Raw genomic sequence first — 15,275 nt, forward strand, 5'->3', positions numbered from 1 at the left:
TTCTGTAATTACAAAGCTGTTTTTAGAAAGCATTTTTATTTATTTTTAATTTTTATAATTTATTTATTTATTTATTTATTTATTTATTTTATTTATGATAGTCACAGAGAGAGAGAGAGAGGCAGAGACACAGACAGAGGGAGAAGCAGGCTCCATGCACCGGGAGCCCGATGTGGGATTCGATCCTGGGTCTCCAGGATCGCGCCCTGGGCCAAAGGCAGGCGCCAAACCGCTGCGCCACCCAGGGATCCCTATTTTTAATTTTTAAAAAGATTTTATTCATTCATGAGAGACACACAAAGAGAGGGGCAGAGGCACAGGCAGAGGGAGAAGCAGGCTCCATGCAGGGAGCCCGATGTGGGACTCGATCCTGGGTCTCCAGGATCACACCCTGGGCTGAAGGCAGGGGCTCAACTGCTGAGCCACCCAGGCATCCCCAAATGTCTTCTAATTCTGACCAACCTTCCCTAACATAAGCTTCCTTAAACCCCCTTCCGAAATTCATGGAAACAATGCCTATTGACCTCCATCTGCTATTGCTTCCCATGCCCCCAGCTCTGCCTTCTTCCATCAGAATCTTTCCTCTCCAAGGTCCTTGCCAATATCCCGTGCTATTGGTTATGACCGTCAGCATCCTCATTGCCATCAGCCCAGGGATTTCTGCCCTTCCCAAACCCGCAGCCCTTTTCTGTTCAACACACGCTACCTTCTTGAATGAGGTACTTCCTGGCAGCAGCATGACAGTGCTATCCATTTACTTTGGAAATGCAGGGAGGGCACTTGTGTCACAAGGGAGTGGACACAGAGGAAAATGCTATCAGTTTGAGCACCAAGCCCACAATTCACCTGTTTTATGGTCTTGGGCGAACCCACTTTCCCCTGCGACAAGGTGGAGAGAGGACAGAAAGGATAAAGCCCATGCGTGGGTTTTCATCTTGGAATATGAAGTGCTTCACACAGTGGAAGAACTGATGACATTCCCTGAGCTCCTCCATGACATTCCCTGAGCTCCTCCATGAGCCACTGACAGTACAGTAACTTTACGCTGGACAAGTCATCAATTTTCTTTTTTTATTGGGAAACCAATGTAACAAACCTAGACTTATTGAAAATGAAATCAGTAACTAAGACTCTGCAGGCCCCATCCCCAACCAGCACCAAGGCCTCTGCTTGGCCTGACCCCAGTTCCTCAAGCTCCCCAAAGGACAACTATGCTGAGAAGCTGAGGTCAACCTCAGAGCTACTTTCCCACACTGCAACCCCCTCCACCCCACCCTCCACTGACACACACACACCCTACCCTGGATCAGCAGTCTGGGCCCAAGGAGGGTATAGTGGTTCCCAGGGTGGCAGGGAATCACAGGCACATCCCAACCTGCTCAAAATCCCAAGTTAGCAAAGGAAGACAGAAAAAAAGACTGGCTTGCCCACCCACTCCCCTCCCCCCAGCCACCCCAGACAACAGTCTCACATCCCTGATCAGTAACACTATGATTCTGAGGTGCCAATGAGGCTCCCAGTGGCTTCACCAGCCCCTGGATGATTACTGCAAAGGGCTCAGAGCCCAGGGAAGGGGGCAGGCATGACCCCACCACCTGCTCAGTAGTAGCCAGCCAAGCAAGCTGCTGCTCTAAGCTTGTGCCTCGGGTGCCTGTAGCCCTGCCCCCTCCAATATATCCACGGGTTGGAACCAGTCCTCCTGCCAGAGAGAAATCAGTTCCAGGAGGCCCTTTCTCCCACAGCCTCGGAGGAGGAGGGATGGTCTGTGAGGCCTGGGATGGCTACACCAGCTTCTTCGCTTCAAAGAAACTTTTGAGGTGTCGCATCTGCCAGACACCAATGGCTACGAGGATGAGGGTCTGCAGAATGGACCACCACAGCACCCGCTGGTTGGTGCTCTCGCTGGTCTGCCGGAAGCGCTCCTCTCGCCACTGTGGGAGGAGAGAAGGGAAGAGGAGCCTAAGTTTGCTGGGCACCACCTGGTGCCACTCTAACTGCTAGATTCATTCATGGTAGCACCCTGGCTCCCAGACCAAAGTGAGTTTGAAATAGCTGGTCTTGGAAACACCTATAGCCATGGAAAAAACACCTAAGGCATTAGTATCAGTTCCTGCTCTTGTCACTGTGCATGTGTCACTGTGATTTAGAAGAATGACAGTCTCCTGAGAGCCTGTCTCCTTGGTTACAAACTGGAGTTAGTAGTACCCACCCCATCTTTTAGACTTGCAAAGCAGCACAGAAGGGTAAGTCCCCTGAGTTTCCTAATGAACCTTGCAGGCATGAAACTTCTGGCTGAGCCTGAAAGCTTCCGGGAAGAAGCCCACCTAGCAGCCCCCGGCCCGACATACCCGTTGGTAGTTCTGCTCTTTCTGGATCTGCTCCACCTGCTCCACCAGCTGTCTCACTCGGAGCTGCAACTCACTCAACTTGTCTTTGGCAGCAATTTCTGCATAGTCGTTGGCATGTTCTCCCACCTGGATGTCCAGGTGAACTCTCTGAGGACAGAGAAGGACGATAAGAAGAAATCAGGCAGCTCTGCTTCATCTTCCTGCCAGGAACTAACAGCTGGTCCCCCACTTTCCTTCATTTGTGCATTTAGCCAATGCTGACTGAGGCATCCTCAGTGTCTAGCCCTGTGGGGTTCTGGGAAAACAGGCAAGAATCAGCTTGGCTAATACTTGGTCCAAGGCATACATGAAGAGTTTGGCAACTGTGCTTGGCTCTTCACTGGAAACCCAGGTGTATTAGGAAACACAAAATCCAACATACCCTCTTACACCCAAAGCACCAAGTCTCCAGTCCTGACCAGGGTATGGAGTTGTAAGCTACAAATCCCACGTGGTTCCAACTCACCAGCATGCCTCCAGCAAAAAGGGAGAACTTAGTGGAATTGGAGTGAAGACAGATCTGGTGTTCACCCGGGGTATGGGAGGTGAAAGTGAACCTTCCTTCAGAGCCATACTGCCGGGCCAGGATGACCTGGAGAGAAAAGCATTCAAGTGAGTGTTACTGTGGAGGGAGCTACTGGAAGGAAAGAGCTTCAGGCTCTCAGTGCCTCAAAAGTTGGCAAACAGAGCCTTAGGGACCTCACACTAAAAGGTCCAGAGCTGCTCAGTAGCAGTTGCCAAAAGCTTGTCTGAGAACTTTCTGGGGCATGGGTGAAGAGTCTGAGATGAAGCTGACACGTGACTGCTCCTGGGAAGGGCTTTTTATTTAGAGCGGCTACCTGCAGCTCTTTCTGCCCTCGGGTCCTGTCCCCATGCTTTATTCAGAGCTGCTACCATATCCGCTCTTTTGATGTGGTTTATTTTTTTTTAATGAAAGGTGACAACTAAAGATTTATTTTGCTTTATTTTAATATCCCTATTTATCGAAATTCAAAGCTGCTCGTTCGTTTGGAAAGCACCCTGTTGAACGACCTCCTAAAGCCTATACGTCATAGGTCACAGCGTGAGAGTTACCACAATTCTTTGATGGCCAGCACCACAGTGAAGGTGTGCACCAAGCACACCTACAAGGCAGGTGAGTTTCCACTTCACAGAGCAGGAAAAAAGGCTCCGGGCAGGTAAGGGACTCGACCGAGTCCTGCAGCAGCCGGCAAGAAACCGAGAGGAGCCGCTAGCCCTGCAGCAGCCCAGGTGTGGCCTAGAGCGAAAACCCGGGATCTTCTCACCAACACCCCAAGTCTCTTCAGCAGTTTGGCGGCTGCCGCGAGGAGGAGCGGAAGTACCCGCGGCCGCCGGCTCTGGCGCTCAAGTGCGGAGCGCAGGGCTCGGCGGGGCTGAGGGGCCGGCTCACCTTGTCCTCCGGGTCCTTCACCTCCACGAACATGCCCAGCCCGGGGGTGGCCGGCTGGTACTCCTCCCGCTGCTTGTCATACAGCTGCGTCCGGTAGTTTCCTGGAGGGGAGTGGGGCGGACCCGGGTCAGACTAGCGCCAGGCGGGGTGGAGTCGGCTCCCGGCGGACTCCCCGCGCCCCCGCCCCACGACCGAGGAAGGTCTCGGTCCCGACTCCCCCTTCGGCCCGCACCTATAACCATGGTCTCGTCCGGAATCTCCTCAATAAAGCACTTCTTTTCGGTCTCCCCGATGTGGAAGTAGAGCGCGCCTCCGCGGGCCGCAAAACACAGCAGCAGCAAGAGGGCCCGAATCACCCGCCCCAGTCCAGCTCCAGGCCGGGGCCCGACGACCCTCATGCCCTGCTCCGCGGCCATCTTGCCCCACCTGCCGGCGCAACCGCAGCCGGCGGCGCCACGTAGCCCTGCCGCCGCCGCCGCGGGGTCTGCTGGGACAGCGAGTTCGACAAGCTGGACTACAAGTCCCGAGATGCCCCACGGCCACGGCGAGGCAGTATCTGATTGGAGAGCAGCTTCTGCCTGCAACCTAACTGAGACCTCAGAATTGAAACTTTCTTTTCAAAAAAAAAAAAAAAAAAAAGAAACTTTCTTTTCATAGATCGCAGTGGCGGGCAGGTGACTACTAATGTTTATCAGCTTTTTACAGATGCTGCAAGTAACAGTTTGTTTACGGTCGCTGAATGAATTATGAGCAGATACAGGATTGAAGCCGAGGATCCCTGACTTGACATCTCTGCGTGCGAAACTCTGAGCTTTCTATTTTTAACAACTTGAACTTTGAAAAAGTGACACCAACAGTGCACCAGCTTATCTTCGAAAAAAAATTTTTTAAGGGCAGCCCAGGGCCTGATCTGGAGACCCCGGGATCGAGTCCCACATCAGGCTCCCTGTATGGAGCCTGCTTCTCCCTCTGCCTGTGTCTCTCGTGAAAGAATAAATAAAATCTTTAAAAAAAAATTTTTTTTTTAAGCCTAGAGACTTCCTTTACTACTTCTTTGCCTTCCAAAACCCAGCCACTCCTACATCCAGTCTGATCTGGTCTGTATAATCCCAGGCATTCCCCTGTACCCTTCAGCATCAGACATCATCCACGTGGACTCTGCTGCCGGAGCTGCGCCCTGGTGGCTCCTCTCCAGAACGTGGTTCTGAGCCCGCAGGTAAAGGCATAATTGTGAAGGTCCTGGGGGCACAGTCGTCCGTGTCGGAGGGCTCGGCACTCAATGTGAGATCCAGAGGTCTGGGTCTGCCCTCCATACCTCTCCTGGATTTTACCCAAATTCCAGTGGATTTTGGCAGCTCTTCGGAGTTAGCAGTTTCTGATTGTGCCACCTTCAGGTTTCATAGAAGTTGGAGGTTTTCTAATTTGGGTTGTCTTTGTTCTTTCATTTGGCCCTGGAGAGGGAAGTTTAAGGATGGTGTTTTTTTTTTTTTTTTTTTTTTTTTTTAATGATAGTCACAGAGAGAGAGAGAGGCAGAGACACAGGCAGAGGAAGAAGCAGGCTCCATGCACCGGGAGCCCGACGCGGGATTCGATCCCGGGTCTCCAGGATCGCGCCCTGGGCCAAAGGCAGGCGCCAAACCGCTGCGCCACCTAGGGATCCTGTGTTTTTGTTTTTTTAAGATTATATTTATTATTTTATTTATTCATTTATTCAGCCCACCCGGGCTGCCCTAAGGATGATGTTTTGACATTTCTCCCTCATTGGAAGTCTTTATCTCATTTTTCTTAACAGTAACAATATAACATAAGCTTGGTTCGTGCCTTACTTTTAACCATTCCTGTGATGAAAGTGGTTAAGATTTTCCTCTAATCATTTGCTCTTACATATATTGCTGCAATAAAAATTTGTGTTCAGGGGATCCCTGGGTGGCTCAGCGGTTCAGTGCCTGCCTTTGGCCCAGGGCGTGATTCTGGAGTCCTGGGATGGAGTCCCACTCGGGCTCCCAGCACGGAGCCTGCTACTCCCTCTGCCTCTCTCTCTCTCTCTATGTCTATCATAAATAAATAAAATCTTTAAAAAAATTTGTGTTCAGTTTCTTAAAAAGCATTACGGTAGGACATAGTTTTTTGATAATAGATCACAATTTCTTTTTCAAATTTCATACCAATTTACAGTCTCACCAGCAGTGTGTCCTGGTGCTTACTACCCCACACCCTGGTCAAATGTTCTCAATCTTTTTAATCGTGCAAAATAAGTAAATGAAAACTTGTATTTCGCTATCCTCTTAATTTTTATTTCCTTGGATACTGAGCATTTTTTGTTGGTCATTTGTGAATCACTGCTGATTTTTCTTAGCTATTATAACGACATGCTATGAGTGCTGATGTTACCACCATTCAGAATTAACAAATTATTACAGAATTAATAAATGATAAAATTTCATAAGTTTCTAGAATTTTTAAAATTAAACTTTTTATGTTGACATAATTTAACATGCAGTTGTAAGAAGCAATGCAGAGAGACCCAGTGTACCCAATTATCCAGGTTATCCCATGGTAACATCTTGTCCAAGTATAATGCAATACCACAACCAGGATATTGACATTGATATAGTCAAGACACAGAATATTTCCATTACCAAGATTCCTCTTGTTGTGTATTGGCCACATTTACTTCCCTCTTCTTAACCTCATACAACAAGTAATGTGTGTTCTCCATTTCTACAATTTTGTCATTTCAAGAATGTTATATAAATGGAATCACACAGTATGTAACCTTTTGAGATTGGCTTTTTTCACTCAGTTAATTATCTGGATATTTAATCAGTGTATTACTTATATCAACAATCATTGCAAAAAAGTAACCATTACATAGAATGTATAAAGATACAATTTGTTTGATATCAACCATAGAAATGGGTGAGAACAGAGCTGTTAAAGGAGCAGAGAGGGGTTTTTTTGTTGTTATTTAAGGTAAACTGATAAATTCAAATTAGTGTGTTTTAACTTTATGATATTAAGTATAATCCCCATGATAATCACAAAGAAAATAGCTATAAAATATACACAAAAGGAAATGGGAAGGGAATTCAAATGTTTCACAACTAAAAAAAAAAAAAAGCTAAATACAAAAGAAAATAGTAAATGCAGGAATTGAGGGACCAAAAAGAAGCTATAGGGCAAATAGAAAACAAATAGCAGGGATGCCTGGGTGGCTCAGTGGTTGAGCATCTGCCTTTGGCTCAGGTAGTGATCCTGGGGTCCCGGGATCAAGTCTGGCATCAGGATCCCCACAGGGAGCCTGCTTCTCGCTCTGCCTATGTCTCTGCCTCTCTCTCTCTATGTGTCTCATGAATAAATAAATAAAATCTTTAAAGAAAAAAAAAGTCGAGACTTCAGTGGGCCGATGTGTGTAGCCTTTGGCCACATTTCCCCTAGAAGTCTTCTGAGTCCTGGGATCAATGGTTTCTTGACTCTCAGTGACTGAGGCACAGCCCAACCACTTTCCTTGCCCTACATATGGGAACCCCCACAGTTTTGGGGGCTGGAGGACAGAAGTTCTTAGTTAGGATTCAGTCAGGCACAGACCTGGGGGACAGACTGCCCAGATCTCCAGGAGGAATGGACTGAAGACACGGTGAGACTTCTGAGAAAACTCACCAGAAGTGGAAGGATCCTGTTAGAGGGACCACTGTAAGCCTAAGGAAGATGGTGAAACACGTTCAGCATAATATTGTTTGTGATATCCCTGAATTCAGCAGCACCACTCCCATGTCTAGGTGTTCTGGGATTGAGAGCACAAGGAAACAAACTGTCATAGGAATTATCTTTGTAGAGATGGTCACAAGGAATAGAAGTTGTTTTTCCACACACCAGGGGGGAAGATAAATGTAGAAGGACATGGTTCAGAGGAAGGTATAGTGTCATGGTGGGGCTCCAGGGATGGTATGAAAGTCAGCAGCAAACCAAAAGAAGCCACCCAACACTAGAGCAGAAGAATTGCACATGGAATCTCTGGTTTTATGTACAGAACATTCTATCCTTGATGTATGCCCAGGTCAAGATGTCTATGGAAATAATCAGGAGGAAACATTACAGCAAAACCAGGCATAGATTACGAGATTTTGCCTTTTTCCATAATTATGAATCACCATTACCCTTCTTCCTTCTTTCTCTCCTCTCTTTCATCCTTGCTTGCTTCCCTTTGTCTTCCTCCTTCCCTCTTTTTTTTTTAAGATTTTATTTATTTATTCATGAGAGACACAGATATAGAGGCAGAGACAGAGGCAGAGGGAGAAGCAGGCTCCCCACAGGGAGCCCAATATGGGACTTCACCCCAACCCAAGGATCATGCCCCAAACCAAAGGCAAATCCTCAACCGCTGAGCCACCCAGGCGTCCCCTCTTTTCTCTTCTCTCTCTTTCACTGTCTCCTTCTTTTTCTGTCTTCTCTTTGATTTTCATCCCTCTCCCTCCTTTCTCCTCCATACTCTCTCCTTTTTTTTTCTTCCTCTCTCTTCCCTTTCTCCAAGCAAACATCAACTGCATAGGCATATTCTTGATGTTGCTGGTTTTTTGCTAGCAGACATAAATCGAAAGCAGAAGCCTGCATCTTTATCTCTTACAGCTATCAGCCCCAGGGGGCCTTGCTCATGAATTATCTATTGCAATACAATGGGGTTTACACTGCCATAGAGGTGTTGACAAAGTCCCTAGGAGGAGGGAAAAAAATAAAACAGTGCTTCTGGATTTGAGTCTTGAAAAGATGAATAGAAATTAGGCAAGTGGAGAAGGGGATGGGGATTGAGGCCCAGGGCATTTCCCAGAAAGGGCACAGCATGTAAGAGAGGCCTGGATTTGCCTGGGCTTTGTGATTCTGGATTTTTAAAGTCTTTTTTTTTTTATTATTATGGATTATATCAAATCTACCAGTGTATGAATAGAAATTAAGTCCTTATGCAGTGTTATATGCTGTAATATTTTTTCAAATAAATCTGTCCTTTAAAAAAAAAATCAGGGACACCTGAGTAGCTTAGTGAGTTAAGCATCTGCCTTCAGCTCAGGTCATGGTCCCAGGGTCCTGGGATGGGCGGCATGGGGGTGAGGTTCACGTTAAGCAGAGAGTCCCCTTGTCCCTTTCCCTCTGTCCCTCATTTCCCCTTGTGTGCTCTCTTTCTCTCTCAAATAAATAATAAATAAAACTTTAAAAAAAATCCATCAAAGTCTGAAATCTTGGGGAACCACAGGTGGAGCAAGTAGATGTAGCCTCTCAGTGTCTTCTTTGAATCTCACAAATGGCACCCAGGTTCAGTAATCTTGACAACCATTGTGGAATTAGATTTTGCCATGTGGGACGATCCCAGACCATGTGGGTTCGCTGGTCTTATGTTCCTAGCCTTGTCATAGGTCAGAAACAGGTTGTTTCTCTCTCTTTCTTTTTTTCAGGGAGGAAGAGAGACCATGAGCGGGGGGGGGGGGGGGGGGGGCAGAGGGAGAGGGAGAAGCAGACTCCCCGCTGAATGTAGACCCCACCCCCCATGCTGCCCATCCCAGGACCCTGAGGTCTGGACCTGAGCCAAAGTCAGATGCTTAACTGACTGAGCCACCCAGGCAGCCTCAGGTTGTTCTATTTTTAGCAAAACAGTTTTGCTACTTGGAGAGTTATATTCCCCCTTCAAAATGTCTGGGTTCTGGGCCTTGAAATCTCACCAGTGCACTATCTCCTTACATGTAGGTGGTTGCAAGCATTTTCCACTTTTGACCATTTGGGGGATTCCTGTGGGTAGTCTGGCCAATGGACCACTGCCACTCAAGAGTGGTACTCACAGTGTGGTGTGGGGGCTGGTACTGGTCCATGTTTGTTATAGGTCTGCAATTAGATAAGTACAAAAAATGAATGTTTAGGAGGTTTTACAGAAGTTTAATATTGATGTGATATTCAAGCACATGATTAGTTTATTTTTTTTTCATTTTATAAGAGTACTGGCTTTAAAAAAAAAAAAAAGAATATTGGCTTGTGAGAGATTACAAATTTTATTAACAACAAAACAAAGCCAAAGCTTTACTACAGATGGTGGTGGTACTGGTCTAGAAAGCAACTATTCAGGACCACGGACAGCACCTCTGCTTCCCAAGCCTGAATCCTCCCTTTTCTGCCTCTGCTCCCAACTCTGGCTAAATCAACTGATTGACTCCCAAACCCAACAGATGCTTTTCAGCTCTTGTCTTATTTGACCTTTCTAAAGCATGACTTTTGTTAATATATGAATTTGTCATGTTTGTTTAATGATCTTCCTCGTAAATAAAAAACACTCTCTTAGGATTTCCAATGAGCCACACCACTAAAATGAGGGGACAATTCTCATCTCAGTCTTAAAACACCGTATTGACATTGCTTTTTTGCTTTCAGTGGGTTCCTAGAGACCAGGAGATAGGTCTAATTAATTTTCATTAATTAATGTGTCAGATGCCTGGACGTCCAACATGTGTCAGACGCCTGGACCAAAGTCTGTGTCAGCAAATGCCTGCCACTTATCAGCTGGATGATCTTGGGCAAGATCAACTTTGCCGCTTTTTCCTAGCTATTAAACTGGAATAGCATTACAGTCTACCTAATAATTTTTAAAAGATTAATTCAGTTAGTGAGTTTAACAGTGATGAGAGCAGTGCTTGGCACAAAAGAATAAAAAGGATCATCACTGGGGCACCTGTCTGGCTCAATTGGAAGAGCATGCAACTCTCGATCTTGGGGTCATGAGTTAGAGCCCCATATTGGGTACAGACATTACTTAAATAAGTAAAATCTTATTTAAAAAGGACCATCATCGGGGATCCCTAGGTGGCTCAGCAGTTGAGCACCTGCCTTCAGCCCAGGACATGATCCTGGAGTCCCAGAATAGAGTCCCACATTGGGCTCCCCGCATGGAGCCTGCTTCTCCCTCTGCCTGTGTCTCCCATGAATAAATAAATAAAATCTTGAAAAAAAAAAAAAGGAGCATCATCACAGGTTGCTGAATAAACTGAGCATGTTTATCACCAGGCACTAGGAGGTGGAAGACTTCATCCCACTACTTGGGTTGGGCTACAGCTTTCTATTGATATGTTTAGGTCTACACTGTTCTACTCAGGGCACTGTGTGCTTTGGAATTCTAGAGATTTGCTTTTTCTGGGTCCCCATTTTGTCATGTTGGCTCCACTCTCCCACCCCTTTCAGTTGTGCATCCCTATCCTTTACCAGTGGCTTTCCTGCCATCTTCTCTCCCCTCCAGGCTCACCCACAACCTCTTTTTAGTCTTTAGTGCAGAGAAAAGTACACTAGATGATGGACTCCCCTGTTCAAGCAGGCCTGGCACCTCCTGTGCCCTCAGATTCAGCCCAATTACCTCCCCTCTAAGTTCCTATAGCTTTTCTTCCCCTAGTTCCTTAACTCGCCTATTGGCTGTTAGGCAATCCTAGGTCCCCTTACCTAAATTATTCTCGTCCCCCACTGCGCAGGGAGATTTTAACCATCCTTCAAGGCTGGGGTCAAATCTACCTCTTCCATGAAAACCGCGACATTTCCCCCCTGCCCTTCCTGAATTACTGCTTCAGATTCAACCCCACGGGGCTTCCCATTCCATTTCTCCAGGTCTCCAGGTCCTCCCCAATCAATTCTAAGGTCTTCTATGTTCAAATCCAGGTCATACATTTCCCATTAATCGCGCATCCTTTCAGCACACATCTTGAGTGGCTGCCCTGCAAGTTGCAGAGGGCAAACCCTCTTCCCCCTCTGAGGCTGTGACCCCAATCAGGAAGATGGGCTTACAACACCTACGCTCCCCAAGTTCCTGCGCGGAATAAGAGCCATCGGGCGGAGAGCGCTCTAGAACCTGGCGGCGATTGGGTGGAGGGCTCGCCTGGCCCCTCGGCGGCGAGGGTAGGCGGGAATGCGCCGTGGCTCCTGGGAGTTGTAGTCTACGCGCGAGCTCGCAGTCTCCGCAGCCTACGCGCGGAGACCGGTGGACTCGCCTGGGAAAGTGGCGGGGCCCTGCCGGGCTCGAGGAGCTGGGCCCAGGGCTCGCCCTGGGCGGGAATGGGGCAGAGCTCAGGCAACCGGTATGGCCCTGCCGCTGCTGCTGGGGCAGCTGCTGGCGCTCATGGGCCACGGGGGCGCGTTCTACCTCGAGGTCCGCGAGCTGGAAGAGAAGTGCTTCATCCAGGAGATCCCCGATGGTACCGTGGTCATAGGTGCGCGCACCGGCCACTCCCGGCCTTGCCCTCCCTGCACCCAGAGTCCTGAGAGGGGACGGAATGGGGCGCCGTGGCACCAGCTCAGGCCCGCGCCTTCCCTTCCCTGCTGGGGGGTGGGGAGTGGGCTGGGGCCGGGGAGAAATGAGTGGACAGCAGTCTCGCCAAGGCATCCTCTCTTTTGCGTGTGCCGGGGCTGGGGGAGGGGCGCCGAGGAGGCACGTCTGATTCAGACTCGATTGATGGCAGAGAAGTGGGGCTGGAGAGGGGAGGAGAAGGCAGAGGCCCTTGGTCAGGCCCCTCAGACTCGAGATCCTTCTGTTCCTCCCCCGACCACCACGACTCGGTCATGGGAATGGATGGGAATACACCTCCGTTGCCTCTCCATTAGGTAATTACAAGACGGAGCTTTACGACCCTGCTATGGAAAAGTATCAGCCCTCCCCACAGTGGATCAATTTGTTCGTGTTTGTGAAGGACCCCGAGAACAAGGTGAGGCAGGCCTTTGCCCCTTGCAGCCCCCCGCCCCCCAAGGCCACGGGTCAAAGCATAGCCCTCTCTAATCCTTCATTTCTCATGGAAGGATCAGTCTCCTCACAGGCAGGTAGCTCAAGGAGGGCCATGCTCTTTGCAATCTGTATTCTGTATTCTGTACTGGCAATGCTGGCATTTGAGACTTTATGGCCAAACCCATGCCATTTCCCTCATACTGACCCCTCTAGCCTGTGGGGGTCTGCACCTGGGATACTCTCAGAATTCTCCCAGAAGCAGGTACATGGCTAACTTCTCTGTGCTCACTGGAGGCTGCTTCCTCTAGAATCTTCTGGCCCGGCAGTATGGCCCTCAGGGCAGCTTCACCTTCACCTCCCAGTCTCCAGGAGAGCACCAGATCTGTCTCCACCTTGAGTCCATCCGATTCGCCCTCTTCTATGATGGCAAGCTGGTGAGTGTGGCAGGGGGGTGCTCCACCATCCCCAGGGGCTCAATTTCACAGCCTCTAGAATAAGAAGGGTGCAGGGCATGCTGCCTATTGAGTTGGGCTGGGACTTTACCTGAAGTGAGCATACCAAGAACAGCTCCTGAGGACGAAAGGGGATCTTGGGAGGGAGTCACTTGGACTTAAAGCCCTCCCTTGGCTCCCAGCCATCCCTAGGATAAAGACCAAACTTCATAATGTGAAGTTCAGAGCTATTCTGCATCTGAGTCCTTCAGGGCTCTCCATTGTCACCTTCCAATATAGAACTTCTAGTAAACTGCCTGTTTCAGAGTCATACCTCTATTTCTCTGCACATGTCCCATCCTTTGTGTTTGAATATAGAACTTCACACAAGTAGAGTCCTGATCATCTAGAGCAGGGCCAGTCACTAAGTCGGGGTGTGAGGAATGGAACTGCCAGTGTCAGGCCCAGAGTGGGATGGAGGACTAGATTTCAGGCAGGTTCATGGAGCTAAGCTCTCTGACCCCCATCCTGATTCCCCTGTTCCAGGCCATTCATTTGGATATGCAGTTAGGTGAACACACCAATGATTATGTGGAATTTGCAGCCAAGGACAAGCTGACCCAGCTGCATCTGCGTGTACAGCAGCTTGTGGAGCAGGTGGAATTGATCCAGAAGGAGCAGGAGTACCAGAGGGTGAGGGGCTGGGTTGGGACAGTTGGGACAGGGGATGTGTAATCTCCTGGGAGGTGGCTCTTCCAGCTCTTCCCCCAGAGAGGGTGGGGGTAAAATTCAGTTCTAGACAGGAGTATTCTTCCTTCTCTCCTTCCACAGTGGCGAGAGGAGCGCTTCCGGCAGACCAGCGAGAGCACCAATCAGCGGGTGCTATGGTGGTCCATTCTGCAGACCCTCATCCTTGTAGCCACAGGTGTCTGGCAGATGCAGCACCTCAAGAGTTTCTTTAAAGCCAAGAAGCTGGTGTAGGTGGCCCTGAAACCTAGCCCCAACTCATTCTCCTTCTCTTAACTGATGGAAAGTGGCCTGCCCTGGTCTGTTTCCTGGCTCCCAGTCCCCCAACCCTGCAGGGGTTCCTGGTACTGTCAGGGGGACAGAGGACTGCTTTGAACTGGTTTCTCAGCCAGCACTTGGGACAGGAGGGGTTTTCCATACACACTTGGTTGGGGAGCTGCAGGATTCTTTGTGGCTCTGTGCTTCGGAGGAGAGTGAGGGTACCCCAACCCTCCCCCACCCCCACCAAAACTGGATAGATGAACTAACCCAAGATGGAGAATTAAGAGTGAATATAAACTGCAAACTTTCTGACCTAAACATTTATTGCCTCCTGCTCTGCAATTCATTCTGGTGTTTTGTTTCTAACCAGATATTAACATGCTCCTCATGCATTGGGGGGGACTGATCCCAAAATGAATGATGTGAAGAGTTTATACTCTGAAAGCCTTAGCAACCTGTGGAGCCCTTTCCAGAAAAGTCCAATTTGGGCCCACCTTATGGGTAGCCTGAGTGCTGGTGGTGATCCTGTGCCTCTTTCTGGGCTCGGGTTCCTGTGCTATTTTACTCCAGTTACGTGGACTGCTGGGTTCTTCCAGGAAGTCAGATGGGCACCTCTGTCTTCCTAGTATTTTTCAGGCAATCTGTCTCTCTCTTTGTGATGTCATAGGTTAATTTTTCCAGGAGATGCTTCTTTTTCTCTTTTTGAAAATAGGATTCCAAGTAACTGTTTCCATTATAGTCAGCATCTCCTCCTTCACAAGTGCACACAAGTGATGGCCAGACATCCATGTACCTACTGCATCTGCCTGATCTAGCCCACATTTTACTTCTGCTGGTTGCCCTGTTGGAATAGTCATTTCTCACGTGAATCTGACATTTTCTGTTATAAGGAAATTCACTGGTTGGTACCCTCGACAAAATTAAGTCCAAATCACCAAGGCCCAAGATGTCAATAAAGGGAGACTCCCCATGAGGAGAGGGATGTCAGGACAGCTCCAGCACTTGGCCCTGGAGACAGATAGACCCTACCCTAAGATATGCTGGAGGAACACGGCCAAGTCCTGGAGATTTGCTCATTTGTGGGTGTGGTCATGACTGGCCTCTGGAAAGTATAAATGGACTGACCCGAAGGTTGGGGAGGGGCGGGGGGAACCACTGGAGAGTAACCTCAGACCAGAGTGTGTGATCTTAGCGCCCATTACCCTTACCTGAAGGGGTGTGTGTGGGAGGGTGCTCTGCTCTCTGCCACAGGAGAAGTAGAGTGACCCAGACAGGCACATTCTTGCACATGGAGCCTATGGTCT

The 15,275-nt window shown here is 48.7% G+C and overlaps 2 protein-coding genes across 2 annotated transcripts; one reads left to right on the plus strand and one right to left on the minus strand.

The window, feature by feature from the left end:
- Positions 1-1,057: 1,057 nt before the first annotated feature.
- On the minus strand, positions 1,058-4,251 carry TMED9 (transmembrane p24 trafficking protein 9). The gene is made up of 5 exons (XM_077911240.1): positions 4,031-4,251; positions 3,799-3,899; positions 2,854-2,979; positions 2,349-2,495; positions 1,058-1,931 (listed from the first exon to the last, which is right to left on the minus strand). Exons 1-5 carry the CDS (start codon positions 4,212-4,214, stop codon positions 1,782-1,784), a joined length of 708 nt encoding a protein of 235 aa, XP_077767366.1. The 5' UTR covers positions 4,215-4,251; the 3' UTR covers positions 1,058-1,781.
- Positions 4,252-11,753: 7,502 nt separating this feature from the next.
- Positions 11,754-14,289, plus strand: LOC144321898 (transmembrane emp24 domain-containing protein 9-like). Its single transcript, XM_077911241.1, has 5 exons — positions 11,754-12,023; positions 12,415-12,515; positions 12,841-12,966; positions 13,510-13,656; positions 13,795-14,289. Exons 1-5 carry the CDS (start codon positions 11,894-11,896, stop codon positions 13,942-13,944), a joined length of 654 nt encoding a protein of 217 aa, XP_077767367.1. The 5' UTR covers positions 11,754-11,893; the 3' UTR covers positions 13,945-14,289.
- The last annotated feature ends 986 nt before the right edge of the window (positions 14,290-15,275 follow it).

Source organism: Canis aureus, chromosome 10 (genome assembly GCF_053574225.1).
Source record: "Canis aureus isolate CA01 chromosome 10, VMU_Caureus_v.1.0, whole genome shotgun sequence".
Lineage (NCBI taxonomy): Eukaryota > Metazoa > Chordata > Mammalia > Carnivora > Canidae > Canis > Canis aureus.

Bases quoted from the DNA above. Each gene is read 5' to 3' on its own strand.
- LOC144321898 (XM_077911241.1), top strand. From the start codon at position 11,894: ATGGCCCTGCCGCTGCTGCTGGGGCAGCTGCTGGCGCTCATGGGCCAC. The intron at 12,024-12,414 runs GTGCGCGCACCG...CCTCTCCATTAG, and splicing joins CGATGGTACCGTGGTCATAG to GTAATTACAAGACGGAGCTT. The intron at 13,657-13,794 runs GTGAGGGGCTGG...CTCCTTCCACAG, and splicing joins AGGAGCAGGAGTACCAGAGG to TGGCGAGAGGAGCGCTTCCG.
- TMED9 (XM_077911240.1), bottom strand. From the start codon at position 4,214: ATGGCCGCGGAGCAGGGCATGAGGGTCGTCGGGCCCCGGCCTGGAGCT. The intron at 2,496-2,853 runs GTGAGTTGGAAC...CTCTGTCCTCAG, and splicing joins TTTTTGCTGGAGGCATGCTG to AGAGTTCACCTGGACATCCA. The intron at 1,932-2,348 runs GTATGTCGGGCC...CTCCTCCCACAG, and splicing joins AAGAGCAGAACTACCAACGG to TGGCGAGAGGAGCGCTTCCG.